Below are 16772 nucleotides of genomic sequence, written 5' to 3' on the forward strand. Positions count from 1 at the left end.
AGGAAAGTTTCCAAGGTAACAGTCTCACAGACAGACAAACAAATGCAGTCCTAGGTCTGGCGGTTTTCTGAATATTCTCTGAATATTTACATTATTTATAGTCAGTATTTCGCAACAACAGATAACGGGGAAAAAGTCGAAATAAAAGGTTCGCAAACAGTTTCTTGCGCTGATATCACTCGTTGACATATTTGTATTTTATAATTTTTTTTTCTCTTTATAAATTTATATATTTTCATTTATATATTTTTACGGGAAATCCTGGGCTTAATATTGCGCGGACGCACGTGATGCAAAAACGACGTCGGAGCCGAGAGAATCCAAAAAGTCAAAACCGATTTAATATACAGCAAATGGATGACTAGTCTACTATGTTTATCTTTATTATTTTAGACAAACAAGGAAGAAAAAGAAAGAAAAAGATTATGTCAAATGGGAAGAACAGAATAGAGTTAAACAGCTGGATATGGTTTATAAAAATAAATAAAAAAAAAAAAACTTTGAAGGATCTTGTTTGTGAACAGCCCAAAGGTGGCAGTGTTGAGACTGCAAGTCTTAAATTAGACTGGCGCTTCACACATTTCAGCAGTCAGTCGCCTGTTTTCCTTTAAATTACATGCTTAGTCTGTCTTCTGAGGGATGTAATTTTAAAAGCTTGAAAGTATTTTTTTTTTTTACTTTTTTTTTACCAGTAAAAAGCCATGTTTTTAGCTGTGGCTCAGGGGGCCCACAGATGTTAAACAGGAAAGTGTTTGGCTGGTGGAAAAAAAAAAAAAAAAAAACAAAAAGGGGCAAAAAAAAGGGAACCGGGGCTGACCCGGGACTGCCACCAAAGCGTACCACGCGGAGCGTACCACACCCTGCATCCTCCTGCCGCTCCACCCAAACAATCTTTTTAAAATCCCCAGCTGCAGATTCTAGGAAATCCTGCTGCTCATTTGGAGATAGATGGAACCGAGCCACAATATCTGCTTAAACTTTTTGAAACGTCGCACTTCGGAGTTGAGCTGACGTCCAAAAAGGATGCCTTCTTCACGTTCTTAGATTTGCGCGTAAAACACGAAACTAAGGAACGAAACCTCTCTTAGATGTCAGTATGTCATGTATAACACCATCCTGAATATATTTCGGTTTTTAGGCCAAAAGACTTTTTTTTAACCGCAGAAACAAAAACAGCCGGAACAGGAAGTTATGACGACGCGGCCAGCGCAACATCTGTCTGCGATGGACGTATTTCAATATATCCGAAAAAGACCCACGAGTTAGCGATAATTTGCATTAAGCAAATTAATATTAATTAATATTAATTTGCTTAATGCAAATTATCGCTAACTCGTGGGTCTTTTTCGGATATATTGAAATACGTCCATCGCAGACAGATGTTGCGCTGGCCGCGTCGTCATAACTTCCTGTTCCGGCTGTTTTTGTTTCTGCGGTTAAAAAAAAGTCTTTTGGCCTAAAAACCGAAATATATTCAGGATGGTGTTATACATGACATACTGACATCTAAGAGAGGTTCGTTCCTCAGTCTCGTGTTTTACGCGCAAATCTAAGAACGTGAAGCCTGGGCTATTTTATTATTTGTCCTGTGTAGTTTTTTTTTAATCTACTAAAAAAAAAAAAAAAAAAAAAAAAAAAAAACCTAAAAAAATTTTTTAAAACGAGAATGCAGAACAGCAAGTGAAGCTATTGTCCCAACACGAGCTTAACACGGACCGGAAAATTCCGAAAACAATTTAACACAAGACAAAATGTTGGTTTTTTTATTGTCACCGCTTAATGCGGAGAGAACGAGATCAAACACGTCAGATCGGAAACAAACGTTACAGCCAATATTTGGATATGAAAAACAATGTTCTCCAAACCAGGAGTTTTTCCTGCCGTGGACAAGAGCCAGTCATACTGTAACTTTTACTAATCTGAGCAGTACTCGCTGTACTGTACTATATGTAGAAACTACTTCAATGCCAAAGAACTTGTCTTACTGCCGAATACACATCACAACTATGTATAGAATATACGCATGGGCAGCCTGTGCCACATTTTGTTGTGTGTATACGTGTCTGTATATATAAAATAACAATAGATCGATAGATAAATAGATAGATAGGTATACAGAACTGTATTAATAAATATATAAATGTAGCCCTATTTAGTAATAAAGGCAATATGTAGTCAGACACTGTGAGATTGCTGCCTTCAGGGAGGGCAGACTGGCTGAACAAATGTGACGTCATTCAATACTGATAAGAATATTTTTGTCGCTATGAAACTTTGTATTTCAAAAGAAAATATATCACTTGTTTACGTAAACCCCCCGATACAGTAGATATTTTGGGGGCCAAAACTAAATCAAACCAAAATGCTTCCAAAACCATTTGTAAGGATTGTTTTTTTTTTTTTTTTTGGTTGTACCAGCAAAATAAATACTTTTAAAAGAATATATTCTGAACCGTCGTCAAGCCTTAAAAGTGTCTTTTGCCACTTTAGCTGATTGTCTAAAAGCATTTTTTTTTTTTTTTTTTTTGGCACATATATACAAACCGACAATTAATAAAGCTATATATTTGTGTAAATACATCCTTTGGAAAAAAAATAAAAAATTACTGACTTGACATTAAGCCCATCACTTTTTTTCCCCAGGTACAGTTGATCACCCTGAAGTTTCCTCATCAGCATTTAGTTGAAATATTGCTGCTCCTTCTGGGTGGGGGGGATCTTGGTGATCAGCAGTTTGAGAGAGTCTCCCGAGGATCTAATCAAATCTCTGCCACTGTAAGGAAAAACAGAAGCAAACATCTGAGACACGAAAGGTGAAATCCAATTTCCACTTAAAATCTGGCAATGACTCTAAGTAATTTCATTTTGGAATATGGAACCCACAATGACTCCAAGTAATTTCATTTTGGAATATGGAACCCTGGACAAAACTGTAATGCTAGCCTCCAGTCACTAGGGGGCATTCAGTGGTTTGTAAAGATAAAAATATACCTGCTAGGTTCTCAATAGTATTTCAATTCGTGGGGGTGTGGGTCGTGAAAACATTTCTAACATGACAGAAAATAATTGAGAACCACTGTTTTAGGTTCTCCGTACGCTAGCGTGTAGCTACAATAGCTAACGCAGACTGGACAGGATTTTGCTATCAGGTTCTCAATAGTATTTCAATTCGTGGGGGCGTGGGTCGTGAAAACATTTCTGGGTGGGGGAGAGGGGGGGGCATGACAGAAAATAATTGAGAACCACTGCTTTAGGTGCTCCGTACGCTAGTGTGTAGCTACAATAGCTAACGCAAAGTGGACAGGATTTTGAGAATTTTGACTCATAGCTAACTTTTTTTTTCCCGTTCTTATCTATCTAACAGTTTGTCAAAAAGTTTATTATCCAGTGTGATGACGGACCTAATACCAAAACAGTATAGGGAACAATACATACATACAGTGCTCCGTACGCTAGTGTGTAGCTACAATAGCTAACGCAAAGTGGACAGGATTTTGAGAATTTTGACTCATAGCTAACTTTTTTTTTCCCGTTCTTATCTATCTAACAGTTTGTCAAAAAGTTTATTATCCAGTGGGAATATATATATTATGCGGAAACTTGGCATGGAAACGTTTTGGAACTTTGTTGATGAAACATGACTATAGGCGAATGAACCAAATGACACCAAGAAACAAGAAGTTAGTAACAAGATATCGAGACATGATTTCTGGAAGAAAAAAAAAAAAAACAGACCTGATGACAAACCTAATACCAAAATAGTATAGGGAACAATACATACATACAGTTTTCGATCTCCTCTTTTTTTTTTTTTTTTTTTTTAAGGAGGACAGTTCACCGTCTGGTTTTTGTTGAGTTTTTTGTTGAGTATTTAAAAATACGTACATGTTGTACTCCATCCCGACCAAACTGATGCCGTTCACAGCCAGGATGCAATCTCCCGTGTCCAGTTTGTGACACTGATCGGCAGGAGAGTGCGGAACGACGGACTTCACGTAGATGCCGCTCATTCTCAGTGGTGTTTTCTGTTAATCAAGCGTATTCACACATTCATTTTATTATAGGGGGAGAAAAAAAAAAAAAAAAAAAAAAACAACACCGACAGCATGGGAACTTAACGAAGCCATGTGTTAGCCGTTTTTTTTTTTACTGTGGGTTTTTATGTGTCTGCACTTTTTTACTTTTTTAATGTGGCTAGCTTCTGGTGTCTGAGCTCAGCTTTTCAATTCGAACTGAATTTAGTGGAGATCCTTCGACAGTAGTATTGAAAAAAAAAAAAAAGCTCAAACTTTTTATAAAACAGCATCGAGCGTGGAAAATATGACACGCCGGACGCAGAACATGACCACGTACCATTCCGTCCACCACCACCAGACCGAGACCACGAGGTCCTCTGTGAAGCTCCACTGTGAAAACCTCCTCTGCGTTTCCGTCCTCCTCCTCTTTTTCCTCCGCATTTTCTGTCCTTTCCTCAGCGCCGTTACTGACTGCACGGAGAAACACAATCGTGTCAGGGGGGGCAAACTTTTTCTTCAGTTTTGTTCAGGAATTGTAATTTTTTTTTTTTTGGGAAAAAACCACTGATGTCATTGATGACATCAGAAGACTGTTACCCTAATGATTGTGATGGGACTTGGAAGACTCAACCCATTTTTACAGGGCAGAAATTAGGAATTTTTTTTTTTTTTTTTAAAAAGAAGCAGCAACATCCCGAGACGATAAACATTCAAAAATGACCAAACATCTAAAGTTACCTCTTCTCTCTTGGGGGGCGCGCTCCTGCAGGTCTGCTTCCACCGTCGCCGGTTCCAGTCCCTGGGGTGTGTTTGGTGGTGTGAGCAAGCAGGACGGGTCCAGAGCCAGGCTCTTGTGGTAGCCCACGTCGCCCTGTCCTGGCAGTGCATTTTGCAACTCTAGATTCTTTAGCTTCTGCGTCAGGACTGCCTCGCAGCTGCTGAGGTCACGGTAACATCCCTGAGGACGCGCTGACGCTGCGGGTCCCGTCGTGGAGTCCTGCTCGGCCTCCGGGGAGGTTTCTGGGTCAGGTGTGTCTAGATGAACCTGATCTTGGATGCCGCCGACGAAAGGTGACGTCCTAAGGTGACTGTCTGAGGTTGTCATGTTTAGTGTCTGAGATTCGCATGGGGGGGAAAAAAAAAGTACAAAGTCGTATCAATGTAAAAAAAAAAAACAAAAGAGTCTTTTTCTTGCGCTGTCCATCTCCGGAGGGTTTAAAAAGGAATCATACCTCTTCTCCTGCGTCTTGAGTTTTACCACGGGGCAGTCGGTGGATGAACTCCTGCAAACGAGTGAACTGTTCAAACAGCCCGGGCTCCGCAACGGCTTTCCCGAGCTCCAAGTGAAAGGCGCTAGAGGGTAGGATGAGCGGCGGGTGGTTGTCAAAGCTCTGCAGGATTTCGTCTGCCGGGAGACAAACGGGCCCGTTATTAACGGCTACGATCTGCTACGAAAGAATGGAAACCTTGCTATACGGTACTCCTGAGGAAACGAAGTCCGAAGCCTAAATTGAGGACCAGGGGTTGCCAGATCAGATATAAACAACTATCCTAATGTTGGTAAATGATCACATTTTGATCCAAACCATTGTATATACGACAAAAAAACAAAAGTTCATGAAATGTTCATGACCCAAACCATTGTATATACGACAAAAAAAAAACAAAAAAAAAAAAAAAAAAAATCCAGGAAAGGTTCAGAAAATTGAAACTCCAATAAATGTTTGTGTTAAAAAAGCCAAATTGTATTGACCATGATTGATTTATGAAAGCACTAAAAGGGTAAAACATCCAAGGGGGTGAATACAGTAAACCCTTGTTTTTCGCGGGGGTTACGTTCCAAAAAGAACCCGTGATAGGCAAAATCCGTGAAGTAGAAATCTTTATTTTTTTTACAATTAAATACTCAGAAAAAGAAGAGAAAGAACGAACAAACCATTTTACAGTCTCAACCATTTGTTTCACAAATAAAGTAAAATAAAAGTACTTTAGAAACGTTTCAACAAATAACTTCTGTAATGTACTGTCAAATAATAATTTTAATCATCAACGTGAACAGAAGGCTTCAAATTGCGGAGATTAGCACCGCCCACCGTGAACGGGAGAAAATTAAAAATGATTATGAAAAAAATACAAATTACCTGGTCTTGTTGCGGGCAGTTGCAACCCTTTTTGAATCCTTATTAAAACTTATTGCTGCTGTCTTCCTTATGTTTTTTTCTTCCTTCTTTATGGAACGAACGGAAGATTCATTAATTCCATAATGCCGACCTACAGCCGCATAGCTTTTACCTTCATTTAGCATGTCCAATAGTTTTACTTTATCACCGATAGACAGCATCTTCCGCTGCCTTTTGGTCCCTACCGCAGGTACCTTTGCCGGTCCAGAGCGTTTTGTCGACATTATGGGGTTTGATAAACTCGAAATTGCAAGAGAATTTGCACGTACGTAATGTCAATTTGGCGAGCTGTTTTACGTACAGCGTACATATTAAACCGCAACGTTATTGGCGCACAGGTAGAGAAGAAGCGGAGTGACTTTTTAGCCAATCAGAACGCAGAACACAATGCACGATGCAAATCCGTGAAGTAGCGAAACCGTGAAAAGTAAACCGACGTTATAGCAAGGGATCACTGTATATGAATAACTGTTAGCCTCAAAGCGTAATAGCTCAAGTCATATGTTAAGAGTAACAGGAAGTTTGAGTAGAAGTTGTGTTATAACACAAACGCTACAGTATAAGGCTGACCACCCACCTGTCCTGACGGCATCCTGAGAGTCTTCCGGCGATGGGATCCAGCCGGTGGGACAGGCTTTGTTGCAGTTATATTCTCTCAGCATGTGATGAAGCTGGGCTGGGTTAAGAGCAGCAAACTCAGCCCTAAGAGAAGACCAGGACGCCTGGATATAAAAAAAAAAAAAAAAACAAAACCTCAGTGAAGCCTACGGATTTTATCAATACAATGTCTCTCTGAATGATTTTTAATGATTTTTTTTAAAGTGCGGTTTCGTTTTTTTAAATACACATTTGAACCATCTTTGTATGACTTTTTTTTGTCTTTTTGCATATACAATATATTAAAGGATATTTGACTCAAACTTGTCCACAAATACGCAGTCCTTTCAAATGAAATCATTTAATAGAATTATTAATGTCCTTTTGTTTCTATTCTTCTGGTAACTCCGCATTTTTAAGGTGCTTTTTTTTTTTTTTTAAATGTTTCACCTTTTGTCTCCATATAGAAAGATTCAGGGATTAGCCTTTAGATCACCCTTAAAAAAAAAAAATTAAAAAAAAAGGATAAATATAAAAATAAAAATAAATTAAATAAATAAAAATAAATAAATAAATAAATTTTAAATATAAAGATAAAAATAAAGGGATAAATAAATATAAAGGGATCACCCTTTAGTTTCAGGGGTGTCGAAATTCATTTCCACCAGGGGGCCACATCAGCAATACCCTTCCCCCTGAAGGGCCGGTTGTAATTGTCCCCAACGCCCGGGGCGCGGACCAGTACCGGCCCATTGGTCATTTGGTACCAGGCTTCAGTGGGACTTAATTTTTACTAATTTACTTCATTCAGAAAGTCCAGTCATATCCATTTACACTTTCTTTATTTAAAGATAATCAATTAAAAAAAATATTGTTGGTCCAATTGTTGGTCCAATGTCCAATGTGCAAATCTGCACTTGGATAAAGTCTAAAAGTAAAAAAATTAGGTTCTGGATCCAAGCTGTCTGTCAAATCATTTGATCATTTTGTACATGCTATTTACTCACTTTCACACCCTTTGGTGTGGGATGGGGGATGGAGGGGCAGATGTATTTTTCATATATGCATTCCATATAAAAATAAAAAGCAACAGCTTCCCTCTCGGTTTGTTTGATCCAAATTATATTGTCATGTTGTCTCATTATCTTCGTTCACAAAAGCCCTGGGAGGGAAATCCTTACTTTGTCTCTGCTCTAAAATATAGAAGGGTGTTTTCTTCCCATGAAATAGGCTCTAAAGATAGATGACGTTTGGGACAAGTAACTGGAGGATGAGAATTATGGGTGGGATTGACAGGGAGTATCATGGGAATATGACTCTGGGTGACATCTCTTGGGTTTGTGCCAAAACTTGTACCGATGACGTGAATATTGCTGACTTGACAAGTCCGGGTTCCTTTTGTTTTTCCTGAAATTATTTTCCAGGTTTTTTTTTTTTCTGACACTACAGATACTAGTTGCTACCAGTTGCTAGTTTCATCTCTAGGTATTAGGTACCGAACAGGATCTGAAAAATTGCTAAATCTAGTCACAAAGGCAACTCAGGCAACTGGAAATGTCTGGGTTACAGAACTAAGCTCTAAGCGGAAATGCAAATTTGATTGGCTGGTAGCGCCACCTGGGGGCGCTGGCGACCACTGCTCCCGATGAGCAGTCCCCGATGAGCATGTTTTTGGGCTACTAGGAGAAAACCATGGGGATCTGGGATCGAACTTAGGAACCAGTGATCTCGCCGTCAAAGGCAAGTCTTCTACCAACATTTACCTCTGTGTAAATAGTTTTCTTTCTTTGACACAACAGAAGACTGAAGGGGGGGGGAAGTTTTCCGACCTGCAGGAGGGTTTCTTTGGGCGTGGCCAGCAGATTGACAGCTGCTGAGAGCGTCTGGAAGTGTTTGGTAGACAGGTCACCCAGTCCGATGCTCTGGATCCAGTCCATCAGAAGATCCAGGTTGGCCCGGATCTGAACACCTCGGGACCAGTGGTAAAAGCCAGCAACAGATCCTAAGGAGTGACTTCCATTTAGTAAACCCATTTAGGAATGATTGGGGAATTTTTATATAATTGATAGATCGCACTAAATGCATGTGTATAATCAGAACGGTATAGGTTTCCTGTTCGAGGCCTTCGAGTGATCTCACCTCGGTCCATGAGGGCATTGAAGAGGGAGGCATTGATGAAGAAGAACAGGTAGGCAAAGAGCTGCAGCGAAATGTCAGCGTGCACCTGGAACGAAGTGAGAAGTCCCAGCGCCTCCTTCAGTACTTCCAGTACACGGCTCAGTCCAGTGGGCACTCGCAACTGACCATCCTCGGAAAATGGGTTTTCATCCAGCAGACCAGAGAGTGCCGCGTACATACTCTGTGGAGACAAAGTGGAGTGGGTTCACATCTGTATCGGAAATATATACAAGAAAATACTATTATACAGTATGCAGGTACTATAAAAATACTTAGAGTGGGAGCTAACATTTTAAGACACTTAAATACTTCTTTTTGCTAAAGAAAAATTTCAAGGGCTTTTACAGTAACATCAAATGGCATCTAGATATCGTACGTTGACTATTTTTGGAGCTAGTTAGCGCTTATTTTACCACTACCTTTTAGCTAACCATTAGCTAACACTAGGCTAATCTATAACAATGCATTCAATTTATAGTTTTTTTTTTTCTTTAGCTTTTTGACATCCTTTGCCAATAATTTAATCTGTATTTATTTCTTCTTTATTTTCTTCATTTTAGCTATTTTTGCTATTTATTTTGCCAGCTATGTCCAATTGTAGCTAATCCTACCACTGGAATACCAACAATTCTGCATTAAATCCATAACAACAACTTTAGCGATTAGTGACATTGAAAAATTAATCACAAAAAGATGTGGTTTTGAAATGTTATCGACACAAATTAAATGACATAAGAGGTTGATTTTGGCAGCGAATTGTTGTTAGTTTGGTCAAAATAACAACGAGGAACATTACAAGGTGGAAACGGAGAAGATAATGCACTTGTCTGTGTTCATGATCTGTCGTCAAAGGTTTATAAATATGCACATCCTACATGAAATGAGAAATGCAAAAAAAAAAAGTCTGTTGGGCGTGACCCACCCGATGTTTTCTTATACAGGAAACAGATGGTCGCTCCCAAATTTGTGACTCCGTGACACTTTGGTTTAAAAGTGATTTAAGGCATAAAAAGAAAAAACTAAATGTGGACCAGAGCCTGGCAGCCCAAAGATTTAACTTTTTTAATTTTTTATGATCCTTCAATAACATCTTAATACCATAATTTTAAAACTAAATGCAGCATTAGTCACATCAATTTTACAATTTTTGTACGGTAATGGCTGTTAATTTACACATCCATGTTAACGGTCTATATATATATATAAAAAAAAAAAAAAAAAATCACATGATGGTTTTCACTAAATCAAGTCTTGTAGTTTTATGATTTATTCAACAACAATTTGGAGACTCTAACTTAAAACAATATTTACTCTGTGTGAGAGCCGGTCAGTGGAACAAAGCCGGACAATCACAATCTCACAGGCTTTTCCTGAGTTCCTGAGTCTGATTACATTTTCTGCTTTAAAAAAAAAAAAAAAAAAAAAAAAAAAAATGTGGGAAAGTTTTTTTTTTTTTTAAAAAAAAAAAAAAAAATTTTTGCTTGGCACGTTTCAGAAACTCTTAACCCAACAACCCAAAATAGTTCTAATTCTGTTTAGTTCATATTGCATTTAAATAAGATACGACTTTATTGATCAGGATGTACAGCTGCAGGATAGAAACATAGTTAAAACAAGGCATTCAAAATGTTAAGTTAGAAAAAAAGAAAATAGTGCAGAAACATAGTCTGACTGCATTCCGGTGGAAAAAAAAAAAGTGTCACTGTGTTGCACTATTTATTATTTATGTTTTGTGACACAAACTAACATACATTGATTTTTAAATAAGTCTCACCAAATGAGACTTGGTGATGTGTGAACTCCTCATCAATCCACTACAGTTCTTAATCTGAGGGACATTACAGGAAATTAAGATGTTACATAGGTCTTTAGAACCTGAGCTAAAGAATGCCAAATGATTGCATAAGAGCGCTATAAAAATATTCTACTAGCCTGGGAAAATGGCGTTGATTAGTAGCGTCAGTACCTAAATGTCAAAAGCAATTTTTAAACCTGATGTGTCCAATTAAACAGGTATCTCCAAAAATTATGAAATTAATCTCAGAATCAAGTTGCTACTTGCTAACGAGTTGAGGATAGTGTTGCTGTATGTATAATGAAAAAAAAAAAAATTTAAACATGCAGGGTAAATAGAACTGAGACAAAGACAGTTCAGTGATTGAGCGAAGGGGCAAGCAGACGTATGCATGTGGATGTGATGGCTGACCTTCGTTAGGTAGTAGACGGACTGCTGGAAGGTAAACAAGAGCACTTCCTCCAGTACTGTCATGGCTTCCTCACAGGTTGCCTGCGTGGACGACATGTCATTGTCCGACAGACCTGTTTAAATAAACAAACCACGGTTTAAAGAGTAAACCGACACAGAGCGCCGATCTCTAACATCTGTTAAGCAGTTTAACGTTAACAACCACCTCCTTTGTCTCCCTCAGGCCTACAGCGCAGAAGCTGAGGCACCTCGTGCTGAATGAAGTGCAACAGTTCAATGGAGTTGGCCATCCACAGTACCAGAACCAGCAGACCTGGGATGAGCTCCGGTGTAGCATGTAGCTGGAGGTCATCAGGCTCCTTGTCTTTTGAGGTCCTGGTATAAAGAGAAAAGAAATAAACCGTGAGGTAAGGTTGAGATTAGGGCTTGTCAAAATGCAGGAAAAATCTACAAACTTTCTGTTTACACCACACAAATAAAGTCCAAACTCACATAAATACCTATGTCACCCACCTACGCTAACCAGAGGTAGAAAAAGTACTACAAAAATGTATCTGTACTTTGCTTAAAATCTACTCGAGTAAAAGTAAACAAAAGTAATTTAAAATGTACTTTAAGTAAAAGTTACTCAGTTACTTTAAATTACTTGATGCAAAAAAGGTAATTTCTCCTGTACATAAATACCTATGTCACCCACCACTTTCTGTTTACACCACACAAATAAAGTCCAAACTCCCATAAATACCCATGTCACCCATCTGTACTTTGCTTAAAATCTGCTCGAGAAAAAGTAAACAAAAGTAATTTAAAATTTACTTTAAGTAAAAGTTACTCAGTTACTTTAAATTACTTGATGCAAAAAAAGGTAATTTCTCCTGTACATAAATACCTATGTCACTCACCTACGCTAACCAGAGGTAGAAAAAGTACTACACAAATGTAATTAATTAAAAGTATCTGTACTTTGCTTAAAATCTGCTCGAGAAAAAGTAAACAAAAGTAATTTAAAATTTACTTTAAGTAAAAGTTACTCAGTTACTTTAAATTACTTGATGCAAAAAAAGGTAATTTCTCCTGTACATAAATACCTATGTCACTCACCTACGCTAACCAGAGGTAGAAAAAGTACTACAAAAATGTATCTGTACTTTGCTTAAAATCGACTCAAGTAAAAGTAAACAAAAGTAATTTAAATTGTACTTTAAGTAAAAGTTACTCCGTTACTTTAAATTACTTGATGCAAAAAAGGATGAGTCGTACATCTCATCTGAAACTAGTTGTTTTTAATCGGCAATTCAAACACAAGTGGAATGGGTTGAGAATTCTATGATCCATTTGAACGCGTACACTGCAAATACAAGCCACTAAAGCATACTTTAAGTTTTAACAGCTCAATAACTACCCACATTGCTAAAATCAAACCTCCATTGATAAAATGCAACAACATTTTATGCTACAACTGTAAGACACTAAAAGAAAATTCTATATTTGGATCTGTGACATATCGTTGCGTGTCAGCCTCTTAATTCCCCCCTTGAGGACTATAAAAACAAACACACCCGCATTGTACTTAATTACAGACCCTGGCCTGCCATTGTCAAGTACTTCTGGGGCATTTTGTTTACTCACATATTTTGCTGGACTGCTGCTAGTTTCTTAGTTTCTTCCTATGAGGAAAAAAAGTATACATTTAATTCAAATAAATAATCGAAAACATACCATGTTTACAGATCTGTCCATCAGTTATTCAAAAAAATTCTTAAAAAAAAAGAATGTTCATCTCACCCACGTGATGAGCTGGATCTGATTTGCGATCCGGAGCAGCAGCTGTCTGAAGTGCATCAGCTCGAAGGTCAGGGCCGAGTGCTCGATGCACAGGCTGAGCAGGAACGCTGGTGTCAGCTTTGGATCCGTACCGTAATGGTCCAGCGTGTACAAAATCCTCTCGAGAACTTTGTCCTCCTGCTCAAGTTCATAGCTGAGTGATGCCGTTTTGCTTCCCATAATCCTCCAATGAGGTGGTAAAGACTTCCTGTCCAGTCTTTTTGAGCTGACTGACGAACCATATGTTGATCTGGGGGATGAAGTATCAGACCTGGCACAGAGTGTGGTCATCCAAAGAGGAGTCTGGACAGATCCGGACGTGCCGTTAGGGTCCTTGAACATAAACAGATAGTGTTTTCCTAAACCTACCAAGTCTCCTGGATTGAGTTCCACCTCCTCTTTGAGGAGAACACCATTTCTGGTGACAAGTGCTCCCTTCAGGGGCTTCAGCGTGGTCACCGTTTTTGCGCGCTCATCTGCCGGGTTGTGGGTGCGGGAGTCGAGGCGATGGATGGAGCAGTGCTGAGGTAACACGTCAGGAGCAAAAAGTAGAATATCCACCTTGACCTTCTTCTCATCTTCACTGTTACGGAGTTCTTTCGTGCAGCAGCCAAAGATGGTGGTCATTCCACTCATCAGGTAGATAATAAAGTCCTGCAAAAAAAAAAAAATAAAAATAAAAAATTATATATATTATATATATATATTAGAATCAACTCAAAAGTGTGAACCACTAACCACAAATAAAATGGTAATTATACTCGTGTATTATACAGATAAATCATATCTGCTATTTCATTAATACAATACTTCATATGATAATAAATACTATTATGTAAATATATATATGTATTATATAGTAATCTGACAACTGAGAACTAATTTTTTATAGTAAACTTATACGTTTTATTATTTTAAATTACTTTCAAAATGTTAGATGACAACTTGGAATAGTGTTAGTTATATTCAAGTATTTAGAACAAGATTTTGAATGACAAAAATAAAGAATTTAAAGAATTTTCTTTCTTTAACTTCTTTACCTGTGTCCATTGACAAAGAAATGCTAAGACATTAGCTAAAAAAACCTAATGATGTCTGCTCTAAAAAGAGTATAACTTTAGAGTAAAATAAGTCTCTGAAGTATTAAAAAAAAATTATTAAAGTTATTTTAAAAAATAATAACGTTGTTATACTATCCAATGCATAAAATACTAATAAAGACTTTTGGTGCTGCAGCTTTGATGCAATTGGCTCCAGCGGAAAAAAATAATGTATGGTTTAAAATGTGTAATAGAGTTACAAATATATTACACACCATGTGAGAAAAATCATATTTTATCGTACAGTTATTAAATGCAACACCCCTGCGGATTAGGGTCGTGAACCCCTGGAAGCTGCAATCGGGCTCTGCGTCATTAATTTTTTTAAATTTTATTATTAACTATATATTTTTATTTATATTTATATTTTCAGCGTGAGACATGAATGTATATGTTGCTACAAAATGGACTGACTTTGTTTTCACTTCATGCCAGTAATAAAAGATGACGTACCCAGCTGATGATTTTACCGCAATTTTTTTAACACAATGCAGAGAGAGTACGCAAAAAAAATACACTTTTTTAGGATTATTTTAACACCATCATTTCTGTATTTTTTTACTTAAATATCAGCAAAATTTTTTATTACTTAATAACACCAGCTAAGATTTGTCTGAAAGCCAAAGAAGAGCCACATCTGGCTCACGAGCCACATGTTCTTGACCCCTGCTATAGAGACAATGCCAAGCCAATTGTACTCTCTTATTCCAGAATATTCCAGAATTCTGCAAAATAGGTCTTCATTATTAAAAAGATTTTGCCATAACAATTCTGTAAACGTTGAATGAACGAAAAACTGAATGATTTAACTTAAATTAATAATTAAAATAATACATTTTTATATGGGGGAGGTGAGGTGCAGATAACTAAAAATAAAATCTTGTTACAGCCTGTTGATGTCCCTGTTGAAGCTTGTGCTCCTCTGTGTACCCTGTGGGTTGTACTGTGCCTGCAGAGCTGTGGTTCTTCCATTTATGCCTGCACAGTCAGCAGTGTCCATAAAAAAAACCAAAAAAAAAAACAGTGCAACAAAAGCACTTCCTGTTCCTAGAAACTGGTCAGGCCAAAGCCACAGCCTGAAGCCTGGCTGGCCGGGGTGGGGTGTGTACCTCATATCCACAGGAAGTAGACATGGGTGTGTGTGTGTGGGTGTTAGAGTGGGTCACAGAGAGGATATTTTAAAATTTTAAAAAATAATAATAATACAAAACATACATACACATATACATATATACATATATATACATATATGCACATATACTGTATATATACATATATACATATACGTGTATATATATACGTATACATATATATACATATATATACATACATACATATATATATATACATACACACACATATATATACATATATATATATATATATATATATACATATACATGGGTAATTAATACAGACAGCTGTTGTGATGACTGTGAACTCTTGGAAAACATAATGTGAGACGACCCAAAAAAACAAACAAAAAAAAAAAAACTCTTACGACCCACCTGGGGGTCGCGGCCCAGTCTTTGGGAAACAATGTTTTAGATGACTATAAAAAAAAAAAAAAAAAAAGGTTCAGGAGGTTCAAAACTACAGAAGTATTGCAGTGTTTTAAGAGAACGTTCAGGATGAGAAAAAGTTTCAAAGGTTCAGGAAGAATTCAATTTAGTCTTGTGAAACCTGTTATTTGTGGAAGTTCCTCTTTTAGTGAAGGTTACAACTATTACATTCTAAACTTCCTCATCTGTCATAACGTATAGTTGCTCATTTCCTTACCTGTCTTTGGCTGTAACCCTGTAGCAGGAGAAAGTACGGGAAGTCAAAAGGTGGGTGAATGCAGTACTGTGTGGAGTTGTCCCGGTCGCTCTCTGCTTCCTCCTCCTTCGAGCTGGGCTGCGGCACACCTTTGTCCGCCTGCGACTCTTCTTCAAGTGTGCTTCGTCGAGCCCGGTTGGCCTCTTTCCCCAATGCAAGCAGGTCCATTTCACTCAAACTTCTCCAGATGTTAAGATCTTTCCCACTGTTCTCGTCCATAAATAAAGACGTCACTCTGGAGCAGCTTTTCTGCAGCTTATGAGCTTGAGCGTTGAAACCTGCATTGACAAGAAAATATAAAAATAACAATAACTCCAACCAATGTTTGCTTCCAAAACATAATTGTAACGCATTGTGCTCAAATATGTTTGTTTTACTAGTAAATGTTCATTAATGGTTGCAAATTGTTTTCACTTAAAAAAGGTTGTGAAACTAAAAAAAAAGAATGTCCTTGGTTTAATTCACAGATTTGCTCTCTAAAACTAGCATCACATTCATTAGAAAAATGTCACAACAAATGAATTTAGATAACGCATATTTTATCTTAAAAATGGGCAAAATGAAAGCAGGGTAAAAAAAAAAAAGGGGGGCAAAAATGTAAACAATAAACATAGTATTCTCAAGCTAATGCTAATGTTAGCTAAAATACCATCGAGTTTTATTAGGTTGACGGCAGACAAATGTGACCAAAATAGAAATGTGGAAAATAATTTCCTCAGTATAGGTTGCATAGCAGAAAATGAATGTACCTATTTTTTTATATTATATTATGATATATATTATAAATATATTTTTCTAATTTTACACAATTACTTTGAATCAAACCAATATTTTTGTTCCAGTACATTTGAAT

The 16772-nt window shown here is 37.4% G+C and overlaps 1 protein-coding gene across 2 annotated transcripts in view; it reads right to left on the minus strand.

The window, feature by feature from the left end:
* Positions 1-1735: 1735 nt before the first annotated feature.
* Positions 1736-16772, minus strand: part of radil2a (Ras association and DIL domains 2a) — a 19323-nt gene continuing 4286 nt past the window's right edge. For both annotated transcript variants that reach the window (XM_008329136.3, XM_025064704.1), the window contains 13 exons: positions 15881-16197; positions 12963-13655; positions 12807-12844; positions 11383-11552; positions 11178-11290; positions 8933-9152; positions 8623-8795; positions 6774-6918; positions 5249-5421; positions 4755-5130; positions 4354-4487; positions 3886-4025; positions 1736-2773 (listed from right to left, as the gene is read on the minus strand). In XM_008329136.3, coding sequence (XP_008327358.1) covers positions 2680-2773; positions 3886-4025; positions 4354-4487; positions 4755-5130; positions 5249-5421; positions 6774-6918; positions 8623-8795; positions 8933-9152; positions 11178-11290; positions 11383-11552; positions 12807-12844; positions 12963-13655; positions 15881-16197 — 2786 coding nt within the window. In that variant the 3' untranslated portion in view covers positions 1736-2679. The remainder of the gene's footprint in view (positions 2774-3885; positions 4026-4353; positions 4488-4754; positions 5131-5248; positions 5422-6773; positions 6919-8622; positions 8796-8932; positions 9153-11177; positions 11291-11382; positions 11553-12806; positions 12845-12962; positions 13656-15880; positions 16198-16772) is intronic.

Source organism: Cynoglossus semilaevis, chromosome 17 (assembly GCF_000523025.1).
Source record: "Cynoglossus semilaevis isolate Cse_v1.0 chromosome 17, Cse_v1.0, whole genome shotgun sequence".
In the NCBI taxonomy this organism is placed as follows: Eukaryota; Metazoa; Chordata; class Actinopteri; order Pleuronectiformes; family Cynoglossidae; genus Cynoglossus; species Cynoglossus semilaevis.